Genomic DNA, 24,210 nt, shown 5'->3' with positions numbered 1-24,210 from the left:
CGACTCCGGCCTGATCTGATGACGGGATGAACTCTCGTCTCCATCTCCAAAACCCTGCCCAAGCTTCTTCCTATCTAGCACCGAGCACCCTTTCCTTTCTCCGATGAGTCGGACGAACCGGTTCTGAACTCTACTTACCCTTCTGCCTCTCCCTTACCGCTACTATCCCATTTTTTGACCCACGGAGAAAGCTCCCCCACATTCATACACCAACCTTCCGAGGAGAGGATCGCTCGTGGGACACGTTCGCTCGTAGCTCCCCCGTCCAACCCTCAGGAATTGTCTCATTTCCTCTTGTCTCGACAACCTCCATCTTCCCACTGTGGCGGTAAGCCTCGCCATCACACTGAGCACCTGTTTCCCCCCCAGTTCCTCAACCTGCCCTCTCGTCGCCCCCTTCCTCCCCTTCAATCCTCTCCCGCCTAGCCCCAGACAAAACTCGCCAATCTGATCGATGCCTCCATCTCCCGTCGTGCCAACCCGTCTCCACCACGCAATTGTCGAATCAGCGCTCGCGGGCTTTTGGCCGAGATCTGCCCTTTGGATCGCCAGCTGCGAATTTAACAGCCCGCAACCGCCTGGACTGCGCCCGTCACCAGTCAACGATAGCTGCCTGTCTCACAACATCCGCTGCTCTAGGCTCTCTTGAGCGCCTGAAATCGTCCAGAGGAACCACCGGGCTAACCAATAATTACCTGTTTTCTAGAGCCCTCCAGTCGACCTCTTCTTTAAACGGCCAGTCACCCGGCCACTTTTCCGTCCGTCATCCCGTACGCAGGAACTCGGTCTCGCATCATTTCGGCTTCACTTCCAGCCACAGTCACTCTTTTGCCGGACCCTGTTCATCTTCACCACGCTCCTTCTAATACTAATATTCTAATCCTTCGGTCGCATCATTCCACACTCTTTCCCTGCGCAGCCGACTTTTGAGTTTTTTCTTTTTTTTGCTCGTTTCCGTATCTCCGACCACCAAAAAAGCTTCCTGGAGAACTTAATAGTCACTCTTTCCCAAATCGGAACTTCGACCCCGTCATCCTCCAACCCCCTTACAACCGCCCTCGACTCACTTCTCGATTCATAATGGCGTACTACCAGCAACAACAACAGCAGGCCGATCCCACCTACTTCACAGAGGGCAACGAGCAACCCGAAAGGCCACGGATGGGAACCCGCGATGCTGCCAAGATGATTGCCAGGCAACGGCAGGAGATTATCGCCAGCGAGCTTTCCCGCATTGCCGGTGATGAGTACTTGGAGGACATCATGAAGCACATGAGGCACATGGAGGTAAGACGAGGCGGACCCCAGTCAATGGGTTCTGTTGCTGACAATGGCCCAGGATGAGACGATGCCCGACGCCAACCTCATCGACATGCAGCGTGAGATTCAATGGTACATGAGACCCTACCTCATCGACTTCCTCATCGAGGCCCATGCCGCCTTCGCCCTCCTTCCCGAGACTCTCTTCCTTACCGTCAACCTGCTCGACCGCTACTGCTCCAAGCGTGTGGTGTACAAGCAACATTACCAACTTGTTGGATGTGCTGCTCTGTTGATCGCTGCCAAGTACGGAGATAAGAAGGACCGTGTGCCCCAGATCCACGAGCTTAACAACATGTGCTGCGGCCTCTACGATGCTGGCATGTTCACCCAGATGGAGATGCACGTCCTCAACACACTTGAGTGGACCATTGGCCACCCCACCGTCGACTTCTTCACCCAGCTCATCGTCGCCGAGGAGCACGACAAGGTTGAGGTTGAGCACATGGCTGCCTACATCTGCGAGATCGCCCTGTACCACCGCGACTTCGTGTCCACCAAGCCCTCCATCATGGCTCGTTCCTCTCTGGCTCTGGCGAGAGCGATCCTTGGCGAGCCCGAGGTCAACGACGGAGAGTGGGACCACGTTGAGAACGTCACCCTCCTGACTCTGTCCCAGCACCTCCACAGCCCCTCCGTCGCTCTGGCAAGAAAGTACTCCTCGCCTCACCTCTCCGGCGTCTCCAAGAAGCTGGCGTCCTTCATGGCTCACCAGGCCAACATCGCCCGCGCCCAGTCCGGCCCTCCGAGTCCGCCTTCTGAGTCAACAAAACAGGCCAGCATTTACAGCACCCCGCACAAAGGCCATGGAGCCGTCCAAGGAGTCGCCGACGGCTACATGACGCCGCCCATCACTCCTGACGGTGCCGCTTACGCAGCTGTCCAGAAGGACGCCTACGCGATGCCTCCTAGATGCCCGGTCACCCCCACCCCTCAACCGAATACGGCGGCATTTGCCCAACAACAAGTACAACAGCAATACGCCCCGTTTATTCAAAACACAACAGGTCACAACATGGCCTAAACCGATTTCGAGTTTGATCGGGACTTGTGCTTGCACCAGTCCCAAGCGGATACCCACCAGCGTCCAACGCTACGATACGGGCAATCGAAGCTTTCCCCTCATTACACCCGTGGCAGGGCATTTAAGCGTGTCCAGGAAGTGAAAAAGGAAAAAAAGATTGTTTGCATGCGGCATTCAGAATGGTTTTTTCTTTCATCAGCACGTCATGGCATCGAGCGATTTGATTTTTTTTTTCTTTTTTGCAACAAAGTCCATTTTTCACTCAGCAGAAGTGTCCCAAAAAAAGGAATACGGATCATACCCAACCCCCGAAGAAGTTTTTTTTTTCCAGCATTCAGCGGATTTTTATTACAACACCCGAAGAGTTTTACGTTCGCGAGAAGGTCACCCCAGGAAGGGTGAAGGATTGGGAAGCAGCAGTCTCCGTTTGCAATTGGAGGTAGTCTTGGGAGACGAGAGATTCGACACCCGACCTTCAATGATGCGAAAGGATGGTCAAGAACGAAGGTCAGATTGCAGAGGTCTCGGGAAGAGACTCGACCGGAAGAAACTTCTCGACGGGAGCAAAAAAAGTGAGGTGGTTTTTATTTTCGACGGAACGCGAGGCCTTGGGCGACTTTTTCGACCGCATGGGAGAGAAGGGCGTCTTTGGCCCGGTTCAAAGATGGGACGATACACACACGAACCTCTTGGCCGGTACTTTTCGCGACTGGGGGAACACCATTTCCGAGATGTTGGATCGGTCTGCCTCGCGCTCTTTACTCCGTTGGAGGCCAGATATCCCCTAATTGGGCCGCCAATGGATACGAGTTTTCAGGGGCGGATTGGGTTCACTTGTTTTTCTGGAGAGAGGCTGGGACAGTTTCTCCATCTCATCGCAGGAGGAAGAATTTCTGGATGAATTGGGGACGGATTGGGACGACAGTAATTACGCCGTCCTGGGACCAGCCGGGGTGAGAGCCCTCGAGACTTTCGTATACCCGCATTTGCACTCCCTCCCTGTGTAAGGTAGTTGTACAAAGGCACAAAAAAAGAGTAAAAATTCTCTGCACCGACTCAAACATGTCTTTTCTCCGCCGTGATTCCTTGCCTCACCGTGATTTACGTGATGACTTTTCGTCTGCGGGCCATTGGCTTCTGGCGGTGTCGGTATCGTGCGCACAAGGGAAGTGATCGTCTTGGTGGCCCAAAAGTCCACATGGGAAATGACGGTCGTGGGTTACGCGAGCATGGGGTCCTGGTCCTGGGCCTGGTGTCTAATCATAGGCTGTGGTTGCATTGCCGCGGGCCGGGGGGGATGGATGGGTGCAGCAGATGGGACCGATTGGGGATATGATGTATCGTCTTCTCTTGTATTACGTTTACTATGCTACGCGCGGTTCATTTCTGTTCTTGCCAATCTGGATTTTTCTTTCGTCCTTGAATTTTGGCAGATGGGATTGTGGACGGGTGAGGGATTGATCCTTCCGGCGGTTTTTCGTCTGAGCTTGTGAGAGGGATGGGATGGATAGCTGGGATGCGATGGGATGATGGTGGGGTAAGTTGCAAGGGTGGGGGAGAGTAACCTAGACGGGATTGGGATTAGGGGGGTATGGGATGACTGGGGTGTGGTGTTGGTGGGGCTAGACTGGGCTGGGCTGGGGGAGGGATGGGAGAGTGCTGGTTTATGCGGCTGGTGGTTGGTGAATTGTTCCTTTTGGTAGGTAGGTAGATGGGTTTTAGAAAGGGATGGATGGGGTTGAGGGTTTAGGTGAAGTGAGGTAGGTGTGCTGGGTGAAGTGCGTTGGAGCCCACGATGGGTTCGCATGGACGTGGGGCTTGAAGGGCGGAGATGATGGACGGGGGACGCGGGAGGAGTGTACCGGCACTGGGGATTGGCATTGATGCATTGAAGGTTATGCGGATGCGATGCGTTGGCCGTGGTGGCGAGGGGTTGCGGTTCATGTAGGGAGGGACTTTGCGGCTGGATCTGGCCGGTAAGGTTAGGTGAGGTGAGATGGTGCTCCCTTTCTGGGTTTTGAGGTGGTTGGGTATATGTGTGTATGTCGGTGAGTCACTTGTGGTGAGGTGGACATTTGGCTTGCTTATGCGGTGAAGCCAGGAAGAGGGATATAGAATATGGGGGCGGTGGGTTTGGTTTAATGGGGGTCAAAGCGAATTGGTGAATGGGAAAGGCCGTTTTTGGAGGCAAAGGTGGACGGGGATATTCGATGTTTGGACGACGCGTCCCGAGATGGGATGCGCGGGATCAGAGGCGATGGTTCGTCTGATCTTATGAGATGCGTCTTCATGCTATAACCCCAACCTTGATTGTGGACGGAAGGGGTCTTCCTTGAGGAAGCGTGGATGGGATTGCGCCGTGTGGGGGTTGAGGGGGTGTCCTGGTGAGGGTTTTCGACGGCGCACGTTAGAAACTGGGATTTAGCGATGAAGATGACGGTCTTTTTGGGATCGAGATTTTGGGGGAATTGGATCTTGATGGGGAGGGTTTTGGGGTTTCGGTAGATGGTGGTGAGGCTGGTGGATGGATGGGAGTTGCGTTTGGCGTGGTTTCGTGAATTGAGGGGTTTGAGGCTCTTTGGTAGGAATGAGGCGTCGAATTTTAAGTCTATGCAAATGTCCATTCTCTTCCAAGGTTGTCTGTTTCATGGCGGTATCCTTGCAAAGCATTCAACGTCACCAAGAGCTGTGGTTCTAGCTTGTGTAGACGGGGGCTTCTGACTCTGGTTCTTTCGCGGTAGATTTTCTTCCGCGGATAAAGACTTGAGCTGCCATGAAGGTGACTACTGCCAAAATACGTTGATGGCAGAAGCCTTGTGAATGCTTTGAATTGGAGTCAGGGTTGTTTGTATCAGGTGTTTTCAGCAATAGACGCATGGCAAAGTGGTGTTTAATAAGAGTTGAGGCAACTGACAGCGAAGGAACGGAATCCAAGGCATTCCGGTTGTGGTCAAAAGTTGCTTCGCAGTTGTGCGCAGAGGCTCGGTCCCGTCCGGTGTGGTTTCTGGTGATGCAGCAGGAGACACCAGAGATGTCGAGCGCGGCGCAAGAGAAGATGACGTATTGGTGCCGGCGAATATTGAACATGGACTTGAACTGAATACTCGAGTGATAGGAGTGGTGAAAGGAAGGTTGTGTTTGACGTCGCGAATAGTTTCTTCCCTCTTTACCCTTTGCTCCTCATTTTAGGGGCAAGTATGATGGCGCATGGCAATGACGACCTGCGGAACAAATTGATAAGCGCACCTGACCCCATTCTCTGGTCTGAGTCCATCTGGTGGCCCCTCGATAGCAAAACCCCTTTTTATGTGAGAGGTCTCTAGTCCTACATGCAACATTTCCTTACTCTAGTGGCATGGCCATCTAGCTGTACAGAATACGCTCGGATGGGGGCAGCGAAAGCAGCACGGTATTAAATAGGTCTTATGGATGGTGGCAACCATCCGAAGGACAATGCGTTGGGAGGCATCAGCTTGTTAGTCGACCAGGTAAGCCTTGAACCCACCACTGCCTGCCAAATTCAGAGTTCTGTTTCTGCGATTGTAGTAAACGTTCTCTGCGTTATCCCGTTTCTTCCCTGCCCGTCTTTATCGCTCGTAGAGTATGTGGCTGCGTTGTGTCCCGAGCCACGAAATAGGTACCCTCGGGCGAGACTGGATTCCCAGCTTTGGAACAGACACTAGATAATCGTTTTGAAACTTTGCAGTTCTGAACAGAGCGTCCCACACATATCTTTGGGGCCCAGCTAAGGTCGACTTCAGCCAGCCGCTTTACATCAACTTCCCCCGATCTAGTCCAGCAAGTATGCATTGTCCCCCGTTTTGTGAATGCTCTGTGTCCGCTATCACTACAGTATAGTCCCACATTAACAGCTTTCAAACGAGGATATGACGCCTCCGTATTGTTTCGTCTTGTGGAAGATATTGACTCAGACTGTCTGACGTAGCGAAGAGTGAGCCTTCTAATTTGGTGGATTAGCATGAGATGATCCTCGTTAGGGAGTTGATCGAATCTTCTGTTCGGCCTTTTCGTGCTACGCTCTGCGTATGTTGCTACTCCTCTGTCTTCGGTCTTTCTTTTCTTTGGTCGTTTCTGTCTTTGCCTGTGCATACGTCGTTGCCACGGATGATACTGGCAGATGCCTGCGACATGTGTGTAGAGAGATACCCCGACCCGCCAGCTCGTCATCGCGGCGGATTGGGGGCGGTTGTTAACTCGACATGAGATGGAAGCACTCGCATTGAGCGCCTGCGGTTTCTCTCCTACAAGATCTGATGCGAGACGCTTTTTATGTAGGTCTGCGGAGGAAATTTCCAAAAGCCTTTCTCATTGTTTTCGGGTGGCTTAAAAGGGGACGGTACCAGTTCATATGAGAAAGACTTTGAAGCCAATGAATGCTTTCCACCAAGTTGGTCTGTTTCATCTCAGCCGAGTGACGATGAGGCATGGTACTGTATGTCCCGGTATCCGATTTGAGGCAGAGTAGCGCGACGTACGTGACTTGATTGTATTCTTTGCGCATACTTGAGTGACGACGAGGCACGAAAAGCGTCACGATATATGCTGTCGATCTTCTGTATTCCAATCTTGCTTGTTGGTTTCTTCTTTTCCTGCGGGCTAATTTAAAGTTGGAGTGTGCCACCACACGAAACATTGTTCTCGCCCGTCACTTATGGCGCATTTGGTTTGAGCCCAGAACTCGAGTCTTTTTCTTCTTCCTACTTATACCTAGAAGCTCGCTCGCCGTCTGAACCACTCTTGGCGTGCGTAGAGCTGTTCTGAATTGTTGCTACGGCACTCGTTGTGCGATGAGTATGCATATAACCTGCGTGGATCTTTGAAATTGCCGTTTTCTTCTGGATAAATTCTGCTTGCTCTTGACAGATAGCGTTGCCTTTGTGCTTGTGTAGGCGAAGGTGAAGCTGATTTCTGCAACCAGTGAGACTGAACCTATGATGCTCTGTGAGGCGAAAAGCAATAATCGAAGAAGGATTTCGAATGCGCATCGCCTGAGTATACCAGATTAACGGATATAAACCAACGGAGCCGGACGGTGGAGGCACTCTATCGGAGTTAGGCTTTGTGAATCTGATGCCCTCGAGGAAAAGGGGTGAAGCGGACACATGACTTGAGGGAGGGGCCATGTCAAACAAATGACCATACTTGATGGAAAGAATGACGATTGGCATTTGAAAGAGACCAGTCGTCAAACCGTTAAAAGCTTTGTAAGGTATGCGGCGAGAGGCTCCTTGGTGATGGCGGCCTTACCTCACCCTGTTCGGCGCGTGGGTCAGTGTCGCGACACCATACCGGGGGATATCGGAGTACGCCGTATCTGGAGGCCGAAAGTTATAGCTATATAAAGATTTGCACTATGCCAGAGATCTGTTTCTGGGAGCGCAATCGTGATGGTCCATCCTTTTTGGAAACGTGCTGGCCCGATCCCACACTTGTCAGGCCGAGCTTGTTCGTGGTATTGTCAAGGTACAAATGAGTGCGCCAGTAACGAGTGATGAGGCATGCTCAAGCTGTCTCTAACTATTTTTCCTCATATACATCCGCCAGCGATGACGGCGAAAAGCTGCGAAGCTCCTTGTGAATGTGCGGAATTGGGCCACGTGGAGTTGCCAATGTCCCCCCTCTGGGATATGGAGACGTTGTAAGAGAGCTCTGGGACACTCGTGAGACGGCTCGTCAGCGACGATTCTTTTTCAGGCATTAGGAATCATAGCAGGCGTCGAAGGTTTTTAAAAGGTCGTGAACACATTACTACTTGGATAATTTTCGCCTTCGTGACGAGGAAGACATCCACAGCTCCCCTGTCGCCATGACAGCAGGTTAGGCAGCGCACATTTCACAAGAATTATTCTGCTCATAAAATCCAGGGCGATCTCAGATCTAAACGCTCGCTGCTACACCCAGATAGAAGGAGCGTAATTTAAAAAAACAAATGTCCTAAGGCTAGAGTCGCCCCTGGCCGACGGCGCTCGCGCACATGTCACCTCAAAAATCACACAATCAAAATCAACAAAAAATCAAAAAGTTCGGACCCAGAAGGGTCCTATGAAAATCCATAGGAGACTCTTACCAGCCTCAGGTGTAACGATGCTATGGATTTTTCTAACGGCGGCAGAGCAAGAACCCCACTAATGGTTGACCAGAGTGGGATTCGAACTTGCGCACCCGTGGCGTGGGACGTTCGAGAACTCGCATCAATTGATGCGCCTAGTAACCCCACTAGACCACGGGCTGTTGATGGAAGGAACAGTGACAATTTTGTTGAAGTAGGATGTGGGCGGGCGGGCTTCCTCAGGCAGCAGGTCGTAGAGGTAGAGAAGGAAGGTGCGGGCAGGTGAGAACCTCTTGCCTCCAGCGCACCTGACATTTGGTCTTCCCGCAGTCCTGTGGAACTCAGCTAGCGAGGGGGACTCAAAGGGCCCGACCTAGAGTTATCAGAAGAGGGGGCTCTCGTGATAACCACGCTCAAGCTTTGTTGAGAACTTCATGTGTAACTCGAAGGCTCCCCCTTCCGTTTTCGTTTCGTCTCTTCCTTTATGACCGACGCTCCGCACCAGGTCTTCGTCATACAGCGGCAGTCAAAGATGCCTTCCTTTGACCTTTATCAGCGTCGTGAGTGTCTTTTTCTATACCGAAGATTTGCTTTCTTCGGCTGGCTCATACAGCAACGACCTTGAAGACGGAAGGCGCCTCGGGTGTCGTCGACCGTACCCTGAAATCATACAGAAACATCCAACAGTAGTAAAAAGAGATCTTGTTCGTGAACAATCCATGACAATGGAAAAACATTTTCTTGGCCCCAAGGGTCCGTTCATGTTACAGAAGCAGGCTGAAAGACTGGATGGTCTGGAGCGGGATCTCTTTAGTCAACGCTCCTCCATTATCCAACGTGGACCATGATTGCTGAAACCAAAGTCAACCGAGTCAGGAAATATTATTTCGTCGACACCGTCCACTCCGAGCTTTCGGAATGCATATATCGTGTAACAAGAAACGAATGAGCAACGTGTTATCGCAATCAGGCGACGAGATCAGTGACCCGGCCGCCAAAAAGAATTCGAAAGAGCCAGAGCCGATCGAACCCCTCAAACTATCATCGCTCATATTTGGCAACTTTCCAGATAAGCCAAATTGGCGATCGTCGAGGAGCGAGAAAGCCGATATGGGAAGCCCAACTCGGGCCGCCGTTAGCCCGGAATGGCGAAATTCAGTCGACAAGAGACTATTCTCAACGTCGAGACTTCAGACGGAGCTAGATGATGTTTCAGCCGGTATTCAAGGGCCGAAGGGAGATATGAAGGGATTTTGTGAAACGTTGGGCTTTATACGACCCTCTTGTGGCACTGGGATGGGATACAACGCGAAAGCAAAGCCACTCTATCGTCTTCTCCAACAAGGGATATTTGACCACACAGTCGCCGTGGGCAGATTCCGCGCGATATGATGTTGTCAAGCAGCAAAGCATTAAATTAACGTCAATCAGAACTGAACAATGCCCGTTGCAAAATCGATGCTTTCAGCTGATGGATATACGAAGTCAGGCATCTGGTCAAGGCTTCCTGTCCTCCTGTCATCTGGCCACCCTTAACAGCCGTGCACGAAGACGGCTCAAAAGGGGCCTCGTGGAGTCGAGCATGGGCTCAGGAAATGGGAGGTTCATGCGCCGGAAAGGGTGGTGACGTTGAATTCGGAGAAACAAAACAAACCTTAGATAGCACCGAGGAGGGGCTTCTGCGCTGAACTCGGCCGACCAATCAGCTCCGGCGCCCAGGTCAAGCCCGGACCCCTCGGTGAGCGGGCACTGAGGGCCTCAGTAGACTGAGGCAGGCGGCCAGTGAAACTCCACCTTGGGCAGCGGAGGCTTCCCCACCATCTACGCGGAACGAACAGTCCAGTCGAACACCCTTGACCATTTTTTTGCCGGCCCGCGAGGAAAAAGCTCCATCCGCCGACATATCCCCCAGCTATCTCAAAAAGAGAAAGACTTTCACCGCCAGATACGAAGCTTCCTTCATACCCAACCCCTCCGACCGAAATCTCGCTTCCAGTGGCCCCCCCGGTACATCGTGACCAGACGCCGCCCAAAATGTCGGCGGACGACCAGCAGTTCCTGGACGTCGTGAGTAGCAATCCGCTCGAGCTTGTGATCACACGAGCAATCATCTAGATCCCCGTTACTGACGCCATCGTCGCTCTCCAGCTGTCCTCGCTGCCCAACCACATTCGCAAATACACCGACGACTTCGCCAGCATCGTCAACCCTCACGTCGAGAAGGCCGCCGATGCCCTGAAGGAGACGCTCGCAACGGCAGAATGGGTCCCCGATGCTCTGCGTCCGCAACCCCCCGTCCACAGCAGCCCGATCGAAGTGATAGCCCTCACCCGATTTGAAAAGGTGACGGATTGGGTATCGAAGCACAAGATCTTGACCGGTGCCTTCGTCGCCGTCATTGGTGTGGTCTCATACCAGCAGTACAACAGAAGATACAACCGCAAGGTACGACGTGCGAAGCGTGCGAGAAATGGAGGCAGGCAAGAGGTCGTCGTTATCGCCGGCTCGCCATCGCTGCCCTTGACGAGGTCGTTATCTCTGGACTTCGAGCGCAGAGGCTTTATCGTCTACATCGTGTGCAATGCCGAGGAGGACGAGCACATGGTGCAAAACCTGAAGAGGCCGGATATCCTGCCCCTCACTATCGACACAACTGATGTAAGTTTGCTCGTCTTTGTGACACTCTTCGGGTGCTAACGGGCAGCAGCCTCCCAGAGCCGGTGCGGCTATCGACAGCTTCGCCCAGTACCTGCATTCCCCCCACACTCCCGCGCCCAACACGAAATCAAACTTCCTCCAGCTCAAATCCGTCATCCTCATCCCCTCCCTCAACTACCAGACCTCGCCGATCGCGACCATCCCGCCGTCGAGCTTTGCCGACCTCTTCAACACTCACCTCCTGCACCCCATCCTCACGATCCAGGCCTTCCTACCCCTCCTCACGAGCCGCCTGTGCCCCCCGGGCGAGAAGTGGACCCCGCCCAAGGTCCTGGTCTTCACCCCGTCCATCATCTCCTCCATCAACCCGCCCTTCCACGCCCCCGAGGCCACCGTCTCCTCCGCCCTCTCCGCCTTCACCGAGGTCCTGACCGCCGAGCTGCGACCCCTCGGCATTCCCGTCACCCACGTCCAGCTCGGCACCTTCGACTTCTCCGGCTTCCAGCCGTCCAAGGGCGCCCACCCCTCCCAGCGGGCCCTCATGGACGGCGGCGCCCCGGGCATCGACGCCGAAGCCACCGAGACCCTCATGTGGCCCGATAACGCGCGCCACGCCTACGGCCGCAACTTCGTCGTCCAGAGCACCTCCGCCATCTCGGCCGGCCGCATCCGCGGGCTCAAGGGCAGCAACCTGCGCCACCTGCACAATGCCGTCTTCGACGTGATCGACGGCTCCATCACCAGCAGCACCGTGCGCGTCGGCCTCGGCGCCAACGTCTACGGCTTCGTCGGCCGCTGGGTGCCGCGCGGTCTGGTCTCGTGGATGATGGGCATCCGCCGCGTGGACGAGCTGTCCGCGTGGCAGACGAGTTCATACGACGGCTCGTTGGACGGCAGCGACACCAGCAGCGGCGGCGACAGCCAGGACTTCATCGCCGTGCCCGAGGACGCGCAGAGCAACGTGTGGAAGTCGGAGCGCACGACTGTTTAGGGGGCCATGCTAGCATCAACTTCTCTCTGGTGAGAGGACGGATTTGTTTATATCGGCATTCCCATGACTTTCGCCGGTTCGCGTCTGAACGCCACTCTCCAAGTATATTTTGCACACACAAAGGATATGAATAACGAACCCCGCTCGTAAGGAAAACAGTATCACGATTGATGTTTGGGAATTATAGAATAGTCATGATAGCAATGGAGAAGTCTACATGGCCGGAAATATTTCTTTTGAATATGTGTATACATCCAAGCCTTCTGTTCAGGTTTCTGTAGGCTTATCACTGTCAGCCTCTTCGAGCACCGGTTGAGCATCACTGAAACCGAGCTGTGTGTCTTTCACATCTGCTCGGTGTACCTGACCTGATCAGGCTTCTCGGTGTGCACTTGCAGACCCGCGCGACCGATTGTGGGGTTCATCGCCAATCCGAGCCGCGAGAAGTAAGCGCCCTCGGATTTCAGGAACAAATTCTTCGCGATTCTAGCCACGAAACGGCCTCTTGCAGACCAATAGTGACTCGCACGCTATTTTCAGCCGCGAAATAAGTCACTAGTTGAGATCTAACATGCTTTTCAGGCGAATTTTCGCATGCTGATATGACGTGTCCAAGCAAAATGATGCCATGGAGTGGAGACCGGCGTGAGCTGTCTCGCGTCTGCCACGGCCACGTCTTGCGGGCTGCAGGATCTGGATTTCTTCAGAGGCTGAAAGGGGGATCGTGCAGCTGCAAGCTGATGTTGGCTGTTCCGTATCATGCAGGATTGTGAGTATATAAATTGATAGATTGGCGTAGGGCATCATAACTCAGCAAATGCCATCGTAGTGGTGGTAGTGGTTTGTGACTCAATGAATTCAGCTCGCCGAGGGGCATGGTCAAAGAATGAGAGTGCGTGATCTCGAATTGCTCATGGTCGTTGTCTTGATACCTAGGTTGGCTCTGTTGTTTGGCTAGTATTGGTGCAATACGAACCAAGACTTATTCGCCGAGAGTTGGGGTTCAGGAACCACGATGGGTGCGGCATCAACACGATTCCGAATTCCTGACATTACCCGCGATGCCTCTCGGAGAATATTAAGCGAATTCAGGAAGCCGGTTTATTGTCTTCCTGGCTAATAGGCAAAATCGACATAATATTACTTTCTGTATGTGGCCGACGACGAACTCCTCTGAAGCCAAGAAATGAATGCGTATATATTCCAAAGTGATGCCGTCGATCCAGCTGACAGGCACCAAACCCAATGTCTCGAACAGCTTTCGGTGATTATATTCGCGTCTTGGCGCCGGATAGTTCTCAAACGGATCGTTGGTCATGTGTTACGTCTGTGCTGACGGAGACTTGCTACCGATCGACGGCTATTGAAGCAATACTCCCCGGAAATATCAGAGAAAAGATGAGAAGAAGGAGAGAAGAGAAGACTGTCTAAGTCCGTCACAATGATAACCATCGACTTTGCCTCAGTCTGAACAGCGTTGCTACAGCTATAGGTCCTGGTAAGGACACACAGTACCAGCCCAATGAACGCGCGCGCCGCACTCGCCGCATTTGCCCAATTTCTCGTATTTATGAACTGCATACACTTTTTATATAAGAAAAAACTGGAAAATTCGCCCCCAGTCACTTGATTGTGGACACAGGTAGACAGATTCCAGGGTCGCTAGGTGTCTTGAAGCATTCCCCTAGAAGGAGCAACTTTGTGATAAAATATATAAGAAGAATCTCAAAGCTTGAAGACTGTTACAACGAGACAAGGATCGGAGGATTTCGATCTGCTCTTGGGTAGTAGGAGAGCTCACCATTCCACGTCTTTTCACTCTTCAACACCTCAAATCATCCTATTCCTATACCCTTTCGCAGAGAAAGCACATCGACTTCCGCGGGTTCTGTCTGCCTTGGGCTAGTACGGAGGAATATGCAGAGACCAATGGTGATGGAGATGTACGGTTTGTAATACCAACCTACCAGAACGTCACCATGGACCAGTCCTGATATCCCGCTCGTGGGTCTCACCAAATTGGCCGTCAATTGGTTCAATTCTGGCTCGTGGCTTCTTCTCAGCATGGTGTTTGCATCATTAAATACATGTGCCTGAGGAAGTGTACCTTAACGACAGGGATCGCGGTGAAGCGCTCTACGAGGGCGGCACATAAAGAGCACGGCATGGCGGACGAACTTTCTTCGAAGGGACGGGCCAAGAATGTGCGGAGTATTTTCCCATACTGCCAAAACAAATCACCAGAGAATTCATAGTTCTAAACGGTTCTTACGCTCCCCTCATTCGCTGTCATGATACGATCTCGACCATCATTTCCGACGGTTCGGATGCTTCTGGCATTCGCAGCGTATTCAAGACATATAGCCCCACGACTTTGCTGGAAAAGAGATACAAATTACATGGAAGTTTCCGCGGCTCAAAGGATGCACTGAAGAGAAATGAGCCAGTCAGGTCTCGAGGTCCTTGATTGCCTTGACCAAGAATGGTAGTGACCGTGATGACAGCCCTCATCTGTGATCGGGAAAATTCGGTTCAATGAGGGCATGCTTGGTCTTTATACTCAAATGTATGGTGGCTTAAAGAGCAAGGCAGAGACAGGCTCTCTTTAAAGGCCTTTGGTTATGGTATCTATCGGCGACCTGCGGCGGAAATGATCATTGTCAGCATCCGTCTGGTTTCAGGGACCTATCTGCAGCTCACTAGCCCAAAGCTGAACGTCTGTCGATACGACTACTACATCACCAGCCTAGTTCTTGTGCCGCTATAGTCGCTCACGTATTAGACATGACTCCCTGAAAACGGGGGAAAAGTCAAGAATCGGCGTCGATGGGTGTAGTAGGTACTGGGTTGGCAAAGAAAGCCAGTACGAGAGCATCTTAAGTGTCGCGAAATTGCTGTGAGACGCAACTCCTCTCTTTAATTGGCTGCTGCTTAGTGAGTTAGAAGCCCTGAATATATGTATATATATATATATATATATATATATATATATATATATATATATATATATATATATGTCTCGACCATCCATTGTCCGATAACGGTACATGTTTTTGGCCACTGGACACATATATTGAGACCTTCTTTATTCCTGGAAATTTGACGGCAATCAACTCCTCCTACCATGCCTGAGCCCAGCGTTCTGGGATAATGTTCGGTTTTCGATCGTGCCTTAATCAGGATGTTGACAGCAGAGATGAGAGGCATGAGTCTAGGACATCTCGTTGTAGATGTCACAGTATTACACTCCAAACATCGTATACAAGGAAGAAAATGAGAGCTAACAGTGAACAAAGCTTACAATAAGCTGCGATGTACCGAGATCAAGGCACCCCAGATTCCATTTGTCGTGTTTCAATAGGGGAAGACCTCGAAATGATGATAATCGAGGGACTCGATTTCATTTGTAAGTACTACGACTCTCTTGGCAGAAATGTACTTTTATTTGTTTCCGAAGTCAGGTAACTTTGAGATATCCTCTGTCAAGAAACTCTCCTTGGAGCGCGCCGTATGTTGACCTCTCGGGCTGTATGGCTACAAGCTACACGGCTGTTTGACCGCTCTTGCCTGTTCCACGTGTCATCAACCATTTGTAGACGCACAGCGGTAGCATGAGACACGCTTCAATTGCAAAGCCTGTTGACTAGTGCGTGTACGATGAACTGACCGGAAGCAATCGATCTCATGCTGCATTTCTGAGCCAGCTGCCCCGGGAGATCTCTTGGTATAAAGTCATGTACCAGCTGAGTACGACCGCCAATCTACGCGAATCTTGAATCCAAAGGAAGGATGAATTTGTTTCCTTGCCCATTCGGTGCCCATGGTCAAAATGGTCTTTTGATATATACTGGGTTGGTAGTTGGGCAGCATAAGTGAGTGAGATGCATGGATTGAAGCCGACTTGTTGTTAACATTTGCGGTATTACACCTGAAGACATCATATACAGCCAAGAAGGTGACGGATCAAAAAGGATGACATTCATAGCATTCAAGAAGCGATGATTATCCTCAAAGAAGGTTTTTGTTGCAACATTCCAGAGTGTATAAGCCTGCCAAACAAGGACAGAGGCACCATGCTGCTATTGTTGGTTTCCCCTGGTTCATAGAGTCGAAGTAGCTTATTCAAATACATGATGACAAGCAAGCTCAAGTTCCGAAGCCGACTTTCTGATGTATAAACGATGGACTGACCGGAAACTCTTGACTCTGATCTCACCCAAGGATCGCCACACCATGATGATCCACTGAACTCTATGTTCAAATGATTGATCTGGAGCGAGTGACATGTTTGAGGACGGCGGGCTCTCGAATTGATGGAATTATTGCCTTGCGATTTGGCCGTATACGTGTTGGAATACTTCAATAAAAGTGACAGCTACCAATGGAGCGACTGATGGAGAAGGGGGCTAGCAGGATCGCTACAAATAAGCAAGCGCGAAGGCAGTATTTTATGCGTACCATTGCCGAAAATACTTATTCCGAAAAGACACGATGCTGGCAAAGATCTCATTTGCTTCGAAACAGCTTTGCTAAAGGGGGCATTATGAAGGCAGCCCCTTTCAATTGACGATCGATCATGCTTGCGGCTTGGGCTATGCAGTTTCTCGAGAAGGTTATACTAAATGCGCATATCTCAACTCCATCGGGATAGAGAAAGCAGGCAATGTAAGAACAAATTGAGAATAGGAAGATCCCCGATAAACTAGTTGAGCTGATGAGCCTCGACAGAATCCACCTGTCTCCAAGTCCTAGTAACCGACCATGAAGCCGCCTGCCGTCTCTAGCCATGTTCTGTTGTTGAATCTCGAGGTACACCCATGCGAGCGTGGTGAAAGAATGAGAACAAGACTTCGTTCAAAGGACGGAAATCCCGAGAGCGAAAAGATTTCGAAAGGACCCCTGACTCCCGAAGCCAAACCACCACAAGCAAAAACGGACATTTTGTCTTTTGAAAGACCGAATGTGCTGAAGACCACATATTTATCATGTAGAGACACAGCCTTACATATTGCGTAGGCGTGTGCTCGCTTTCTCGCTTTCGGTCTACATCAGAGGACCAGGAAACCCAACTTCACAAGTGAATAGGCAATCACGTTCTGGAAGGAATCGATAAGAATGATCCTCACCATCTTCCACCCTAGAAAGCCTGGGGATTCCTTGATTTCCCCTCTTTTACAAATTCTTGAAGCTGTCACTCAGCCGGGGCTGCCAGCATCCTCCAATGGGGGAGACGGAATCAAAGTCTATTGGCGTCTAGTCGGAGCCTGGACCTAAAGCCAAAATCTGGGAAGGATCTCAAAGGTGTCATTCGAGATACTAACTAGGCGGAAGCACGACTCCGTTATCTGGTTGCCAGCGCTATTTCCGGATGTCCTGCTAATCTCGGTTGAGGCCATGCCGTTTTTGGAAGGTGAATACCAAACAAACTTTCGACGGGGCATTTGTGTTGTTCCTTTTTGTTTCAATCTCATCTTCGTTGTCGCAAGCTCAAAGTTCCATGGTGAGGGGACTCACGAAGTCAAAATCCCGACGACGAGTCATGCTGCTTCCAGAACTATACATACATTCGCACAATCGGTCCGCCTCTACCATGATGGTTTTGGACAAATGCGATCAACTCTGAGATAGGCAAGCTTCCTGAAGTAGCATGCCCCGGCCGCCAGCATAACCAAACACCATCTCGTGCGTTGCCGCCAGAGGCATGCCGCTGCCGTTTCGCCAGTTCTTCGTGAAAGGAAGCATTCTCCCTTTCCAGGCGCCGACATGGCAACCGAAATCGAAGCCGGGAATGACATACCTGCTGCTGGCCTGCGTGTTGGTCACAGCTGCTGTGAGGAGAACACCACACGATGCTTATCTGTCGCAATGCTCTGACCTTTAAGTAGATGCAAGGTTACGACGGGGCGATGATGGGCGGCATGAATATTCTGCCGCAGTATAGCGACTACTTTCAGCTGACCACCGCGACTCGCTCGTTGAATATTGCCACTAATTATATCGGAGGGTGTTTATCTGTAAGTCGACCTCGGCCTCCAAAGACAACAACTTGAGATGAGAACATATTCCTCTCGGCTCTCGTGTATAAAGGTCCGAAGACTCAAAACTACAAAGACTAACTGGGCGGAGTGTCTTTGCTGGGGATGGGTAACAGACACCTACAGCCGACGGTTCGGCCTATTTTGGTCCGCCATGATTACAGTCTTCGCAGCCATATTGCAAGCGTCCTCACAGCACATCGCCATGTTCTGCACCGCCCGAGTCATCATCGGCTTCGGTACCACCGCCTCCGTAATATCCGGTTCCGCATACCTCGCCGAGACGCTCCCATGGGACCAGCGCGCGTGGGGCCTCGCCCTCTTCGACGACTGCTTCTACATCGGCGCCTTGACCGCCGCGGGCGTGACGTACGGATCGTTCAAGATCAGCAGCAGCTGGGCGTGGAGGCTGCCGAGTCTGGTGCAAGGGGCGTGGGGGCTGCTCTGCATATCGCTGCTGCCGTGGCTGCCGGAGAGTCCGCGCTGGCTGGTCGATCAGGGACGCGCCTACGACGCGATAATGGTTCTTGCGCAGGTGAATGCTGGAGGAGACACGGCGGATGAGCTGGTACGGCTGCAGTTCCGACAGATTTGCGAGACGATTGGGTACGAACGGGATCCGATGACCTGCAAGGAGGCGGTCCGCAACCGCGGGGCGAGGAAGAGACTAATCATTACAGCATCGTGCGCGCTGATATCCATGCTGACGGGCCATATCGTTTTCATGTACAATGTGGGCAAGATGCTGAGCCACGCCGGCGTCAGCGACGAAGGAACCCAGCTGCTCGTGGTAGGTTGCTCATGAACCGAGATCTCTGACTGGCGATTCTGACGACACACAGAATGTTGGGCTGAACGGCGCATCTCTGGTTGTATCAATTTGCGGAAGCTACTACACAGACAAGAAAGGGGCAAAGTCGGCCGCAATGATCAGCACGGCGGGCGTAACCGTTGCCCTCGTCTTGCTAGGCGTCCTGACCAAGTTTTACGGTGACACCACGTATACCCCCGGAATATGGGCGACGGTTTTTGCGGTATTTCTGTTCTCGATATCGTACGCCTTCGGATGGATCCCCATTCTCTTTCTGATGCCGGCTCAAATGCTATATTTCCGTATCAGGGCTAAGGGCATGAGCATGTTCAGCTTCATTATCTGCGCTGTTGGCATTGCCGGCAACTTCGCCTATCCTATTGCCATCGACGCTGTAGGTTACTGGGTGTATATCATGAACGCTGGATGGAATGTGCTCTTCTTCGCCTTCATCTGGTGGTATTGGGTAGAGGTCCTGGGAAAGACCCTTGAAGAGATTGATGCGCTGTTTGACGGAAGAAAGCATACTGATACGCCAAACGTGGAGGCCGTTGTGGCTGGTCGAGAAGATGAGAGATGGAAGACGAGTCTGGGTGAGTGGATGAAAGAGAGGCTTCCCTCAGGGTCGCCGGTCTCATGCAGATAATCCTTAGTCAAGACAATAGCTCTACTACACTTCCTCTTGCCTAGCGTTTGTTAGAGTATGCTTGAGGTTTAATTCAATAGCCTTACTACAAATCTCTTGCCATTTCCGTAAGACGGTCAGTACTTCCGCCAAATAGTAGGACTGTGCAGTAGCCGTATCCATCTACAATCATTCCCTCCTATAAACTTTTGGACAAAGACGTTTCGATCACCAACACAACGGAGGGGCACCGACCTCTTGCATTAGGACTGAGACCGAATACCTTTGCGACGGGAATTATTAGCCGCAATGACGAGATATGACGAAAACAAACCACGATGATATTATCAACATATGAAGATGAGATCGATGGGATAGCGATATAACCCGTTTCTCATCAGGATACATGCAATTTTCTTGCCTTGAAGCGGTTGAATTTACTGTTGAAAAGTCCAAGAACTCTTATAACCAGTCTCCTTAAATGACTTCACATGCTCCTCATACGGAGGGCGCAGTGATACCCATCCTCTTTCTTGCGCCAAGCACTGTCCAGACTATATATCTTGGACCTTGCAAGCCAAGCTTGCAAAAGAAGGGCCAAGAAACAGTGCAACGTATCGAACCCATAGCTGTCATTTCCTATCACGACTGAAGACTTGCGTCAAGTGTTTGATTCTCAAGCTACGCATAATCACATATCCGCGTTCCTGCTTGAGGGGCTCAGTGCGCTGACTTCATGTTGTCTTAGTCCGGCTTCAGTGACGCCGAAGTATTCATGCTCTTCCCAGGGGACGAAGGTGCTACATCTACGGAAATGCCGCTATTACAAGGAGGCATTCGTTGTCGGCTGAGATTTCGGCATTCAATACCTGACTGTGAGTTTCATGATCTCAGACTCACTCACATTATTGCTACGGGGAGACCTATGATTTTGATTAGCAGCGCTTTCTTAAATACTATTGGCTAACACCAAAATCGCGAGTGTGAACAGCGTCGCTGGAGCGGCAGTCTGCAATCATTTCAGATCGTTCTTAAGACCCCCGATTAGCTATTCATGCCGGAACTCTTCCTACAGTCAGGCGCCAACCCAAAACGTATATAAGCCCCCCAAGCATCGATACCAACAAGCAAGGTAGCAAAGACCCAATAGCCTTAATGCCTTGGTTGCAATGCAACTGGTCTTAACCAACGCTTGTTCATGGCACAATCCGCTGCAACTCACCACAGCACTTCATCTGAGATCCTCAGTCTTAGCCACAGCCGTCAGTGCCTGTCCCCGGTCACTTTCTACGGATTATTCACCGGACACCGACGGAGACGAGACGAATCCCATCGCAGACAACCCAACAGACCCAGGCAAGCCAACAGCAGCAGGAATCGCCAGCAAACGAAGCCATGGCCGTCTATTCGCCGTCTATTCATCCTGGTAGAAAAGCTCCAAGCCTTTAATCTGTCGGCCATAGTCCAGAAATAATCAACCATTGGTTTTATATTCCAGTCCAAATGGAGCCTGAAGACATCTTCACGAATGCACCACGAGCAGGCGCCGCGAATACCCATCTATTCGTTCTATATTCAAACCCCATGCACCTTTCACCGCTGCGCATCATCTGCACTACCATCCCTCTTCCCAAACCTTGCCCCGAATCCGCCGATATCCCTCCTAAAGAACTTGCCAAAGTTCTTCAAGTTCTCATTCATCGTCGCAGGCCCGCCCGCGCCCTGCCCCAGGTCCCTCGTCGCGCTCAGCAGCTTCTCGCCAAGGGACGTCGCGTCGAACTTGGTCTGCAGCCCGGGAATGACGCTGCTGCCCGCAGCGCTCGTCAGCCCCAGCGCGCTCGCGCCCGCCCCGGCGCCGCCGATGACGCCCAGCCCCGAGCTGCCGAGCCCCGTCGTCGCCATGAGCGGCGTGAGCAGCGGGCTCTGCGCGACGAGCTTGTCGCTGAGGTTGCCCTCGCGGTGCATAGCGAAGAGCTCGACGAGGTGGCCCTGGTCTCCCTTGCGCACGCCCTTGAGCTCGAGGATCTTTTTGAAGTTGGTGTCGGAGCGGTCACCGATATGGATGAGGTAGGCCTGCACCAGACCTTCTGGGGGCGACGGGCGGACCTGGAGGGTCTTGAGGAGTGGATCGATGCGGTTCATGGTCTGGTTGACGCGTTTGACGTAGCCTGCTGGCGCGGTGTGCGGTCCGGTGTCCTTGTTGTGGAACGACAAGAGGTTTTCGAACGCTTTGGTCAAAACGTACTTGTCAAGGAGCATCTAGCATGTGTTAGTGACGAACATTGGTGTTGAAGGCAGCAATCTCACCTGTTCAGCGCCAACCTCGGAAACAGGCCGGCATTGGACAATGTTACTAATGTAGGCGGTAACGAGGTGGTCGACCAGGTTGTCGCAGAACGCTCTCGCGTACTGCCCCTTCTCCACGATGGCCAGGATCTCCTCGGTCTTTCCGTTCACTGATGACAGCAGCTCACCAACATATGAGCTTTGATCGCCCACACTCTCCATAGTGCTCCAGTTGGTGTTTCTCATCTCCCGCCAGGCGCCCTCGCACGCGATCTCAACGTTACGGACAAGCGTCAAGACAGCAGCACTGGCAACGCCGAGGAAGGCGTCAGCTTGTGACGAGAAGTCGACCTTGTCGGCTAGGTTGTTGTCGATGCGCTTCTTGATGCTCTCCTCCAACTGTGTTGTGTTTGTTGACCAAAAGTCGGCGGTGTTTAGAACAAGAATGACGTCTTGGATTGGTGGCCCCTGGGGACCTGCCCTTTGCAAGATGTGTAGAAGAACTTGCTGTGCATATTCATCTAGGTATTTCGCCAGAGTCTTGGCCAAGTCAAGCAATCTATCGCTCGTCGATAGTTTGGCGCATTGCGACAGGGTTAGCCTGTAGAAGTGGAAGAGCTCAATCGCAGACGCCATGACAGCTTGCCGAGAGAACTCTTCGTCTTCGGGAATAAGGGGTACAGTGCGGTATTTGGGTATCATGACGGCAAGCTGCTTGTCTTGAGATTCAACCCACAAGCTCAAGTATGGTTCGAAGGCAGCAGAGATGGAGCCGTGGAAGTTCGACGCCCTGTCATCAGCCGAGCTGAGCGTATCGATACTGGCTCTTGGATCCCCAGCAAAGCGCTTCTCCAATCCCTGTTCAAAGTCTAGTGTCTCTTGGAGGCAGCTGAGCAGCAGGTTGACGTCAATCTTCTGCCCATCTGTCTTCCGCATGCTCCTCTCGAGGATCCCCTTGAAGTCGTCTCTCGTTCCGTCGCAGAAGGCCATGGCGAGCATCTCATTTGCGCGCCAGTGGGGCGGGAATATCACAGCGTGCTCCTCTTCGTGCGTCTTCAGCATGCGCTTGAACCACGCATATCGCCGACCAATGTTGTCGAGGTTTCCGGCTTCGTCGTTGCCCCTGAACACTTGGCGGTACTCGCGCAGCTCCGTGTTGACGTACCAATTCATCAACCGCGACCGCGCCATATCACCCAAGGCATCCATCACCAAGCAAGCCTCGACCAGGGTGCCCCTCCGCTGAGCGACCTCCCCCTTGGCGAATGCGATCTCAAAGTCCTCACAGACCTGTTCCAGCAGCTCCCGCTGCAGTTCCGAGACGCCTCTGCTCAGGGTAGCAATCTGCTCGATACTCCTGTAGCTGTTGAAGTGCTTCATAAGCTGCAGCACAGCCTGCAAGAGACTCGCGCATTCCCTGTATTGTCTCGTCTTGGCCAGGCCGCGGAGTTGCTCGTATGCGGTCGTCAGCATCTGAAGCCGTTTCAGAGCCGTCATGCTCAGAGTGAGGTTCCGCTTCGTGCCGTCGAGTCGCTTAATGTCGGCCGTCATGGAGGTGATGTTCTGCTCGGTCTGGATGGCGCGCGACCGCACCGTCTCGATCTTGCGGAAGAGCTGGGCTAGCTCGGCCTGGGCGGACTGCATGCGCTCGAGGCTGGAGTCGGGCCCGTAGGCCTGGGCGACCTCGAGCTCGGAGATTTCGACGGCGAGATCATTCTTGTGGACTTGCAGCGTGTCGGAGACGCGGCCGATGGTGGTGACTGTCGAGGGGTGCGCGAAGAGGTGGTTCAGGTGGTCGATGGGGTCGTAGTCGGCTGCCTTGAGGGTGAGATTGCAGTCTGGCAGGGGCAGTCAATTGGGGAGTTTACCTGCATCGAGTGATGTTTTGTCAGCGATTGAAGTCCCGTTCATGGTGGCGGAGACAATGAACAGAGTCGGCGGATTTGCACGGCGTTCTTGGGCTCAGAGGATTGCGGATCGTTGCAGCTGACGGAATCCCTGAAGCCAGGTTGGAAGGAGCTCCGTGTCTCGATGTCGTCACGTGTCAAGACGGGATGCAGGGATTCTGCGACAGGACCCGCCTGGCCAATCGGCAGCTATGCCGGACGCCCTACGAGCTTCTCGAAGCCGGCTCCGGTGCTTCTTTTTTCGGATCGTCCCACCTCGAAAGTCTGGGGAAGATTGGATTCATCGAAACAACCTTAGGACGACGTCTTGCAAATAATTCTCCATCGTGCATGCGCATCGTCGTTGGAATGATGCGAGACTGTGTTGTGGTCGCAGCCCAGGGGTCATTGGTGCTTTCTGACCATGGGCCAAGTCAATTACACTCGCATGGATTCAGTTCTTCTTTGCAGGGCACGATCCAGAGCGACAAGGTCCACTGTCAG

General features: G+C 52.3%; 4 protein-coding genes across 4 annotated transcripts; 3 read left to right on the top strand and 1 right to left on the bottom strand.

Moving 5' to 3' along the window:
- Positions 1-1,080: 1,080 nt before the first annotated feature.
- On the top strand, positions 1,081-2,344 carry CCN1 (G1/S-specific cyclin CCN1; the record flags this gene model as incomplete). The annotated part of the gene is made up of 2 exons (XM_036642996.1): positions 1,081-1,287; positions 1,340-2,344. 2 exons carry the CDS (start codon positions 1,081-1,083, stop codon positions 2,342-2,344), a joined length of 1,212 nt encoding a protein of 403 aa, XP_036492429.1.
- Positions 2,345-10,448: 8,104 nt separating this feature from the next.
- On the top strand, positions 10,449-12,063 carry CGCS363_v011146 (UPF0744 protein; the record flags this gene model as incomplete). Its single annotated transcript, XM_036642995.1, has 3 exons — positions 10,449-10,481; positions 10,563-11,072; positions 11,122-12,063. 3 exons carry the CDS (start codon positions 10,449-10,451, stop codon positions 12,061-12,063), a joined length of 1,485 nt encoding a protein of 494 aa, XP_036492430.1.
- Positions 12,064-18,252: 6,189 nt separating this feature from the next.
- CGCS363_v011145 (Lactose permease) lies at positions 18,253-20,463 on the top strand (the record flags this gene model as incomplete). Its single annotated transcript, XM_036642994.1, has 3 exons — positions 18,253-18,888; positions 18,941-19,502; positions 20,456-20,463. The coding sequence occupies 3 exons, from the start codon at positions 18,253-18,255 to the stop codon at positions 20,461-20,463; spliced, it is 1,206 nt and encodes a 401-aa protein (XP_036492427.1).
- A 664-nt stretch (positions 20,464-21,127) lies between these two features.
- Positions 21,128-23,731, bottom strand: vps53 (Vacuolar protein sorting-associated protein 53; the record flags this gene model as incomplete). The annotated part of the gene is made up of 3 exons (XM_036642993.1): positions 21,128-21,793; positions 21,842-23,634; positions 23,689-23,731. The coding sequence occupies 3 exons, from the start codon at positions 23,729-23,731 to the stop codon at positions 21,128-21,130; spliced, it is 2,502 nt and encodes an 833-aa protein (XP_036492428.1).
- Positions 23,732-24,210: the final 479 nt, after the last annotated feature.

The sequence above is a fragment of the Colletotrichum siamense genome, assembly GCF_013390195.1.
Source record: "Colletotrichum siamense strain Cg363 chromosome Unknown KSG_Cg363_contig07, whole genome shotgun sequence".
Taxonomy (NCBI): domain Eukaryota; kingdom Fungi; phylum Ascomycota; class Sordariomycetes; order Glomerellales; family Glomerellaceae; genus Colletotrichum; species Colletotrichum siamense.
Note: the sequence above shows the minus strand (reverse complement) of the source record. Positions and strands in the feature narration are given on the sequence as shown.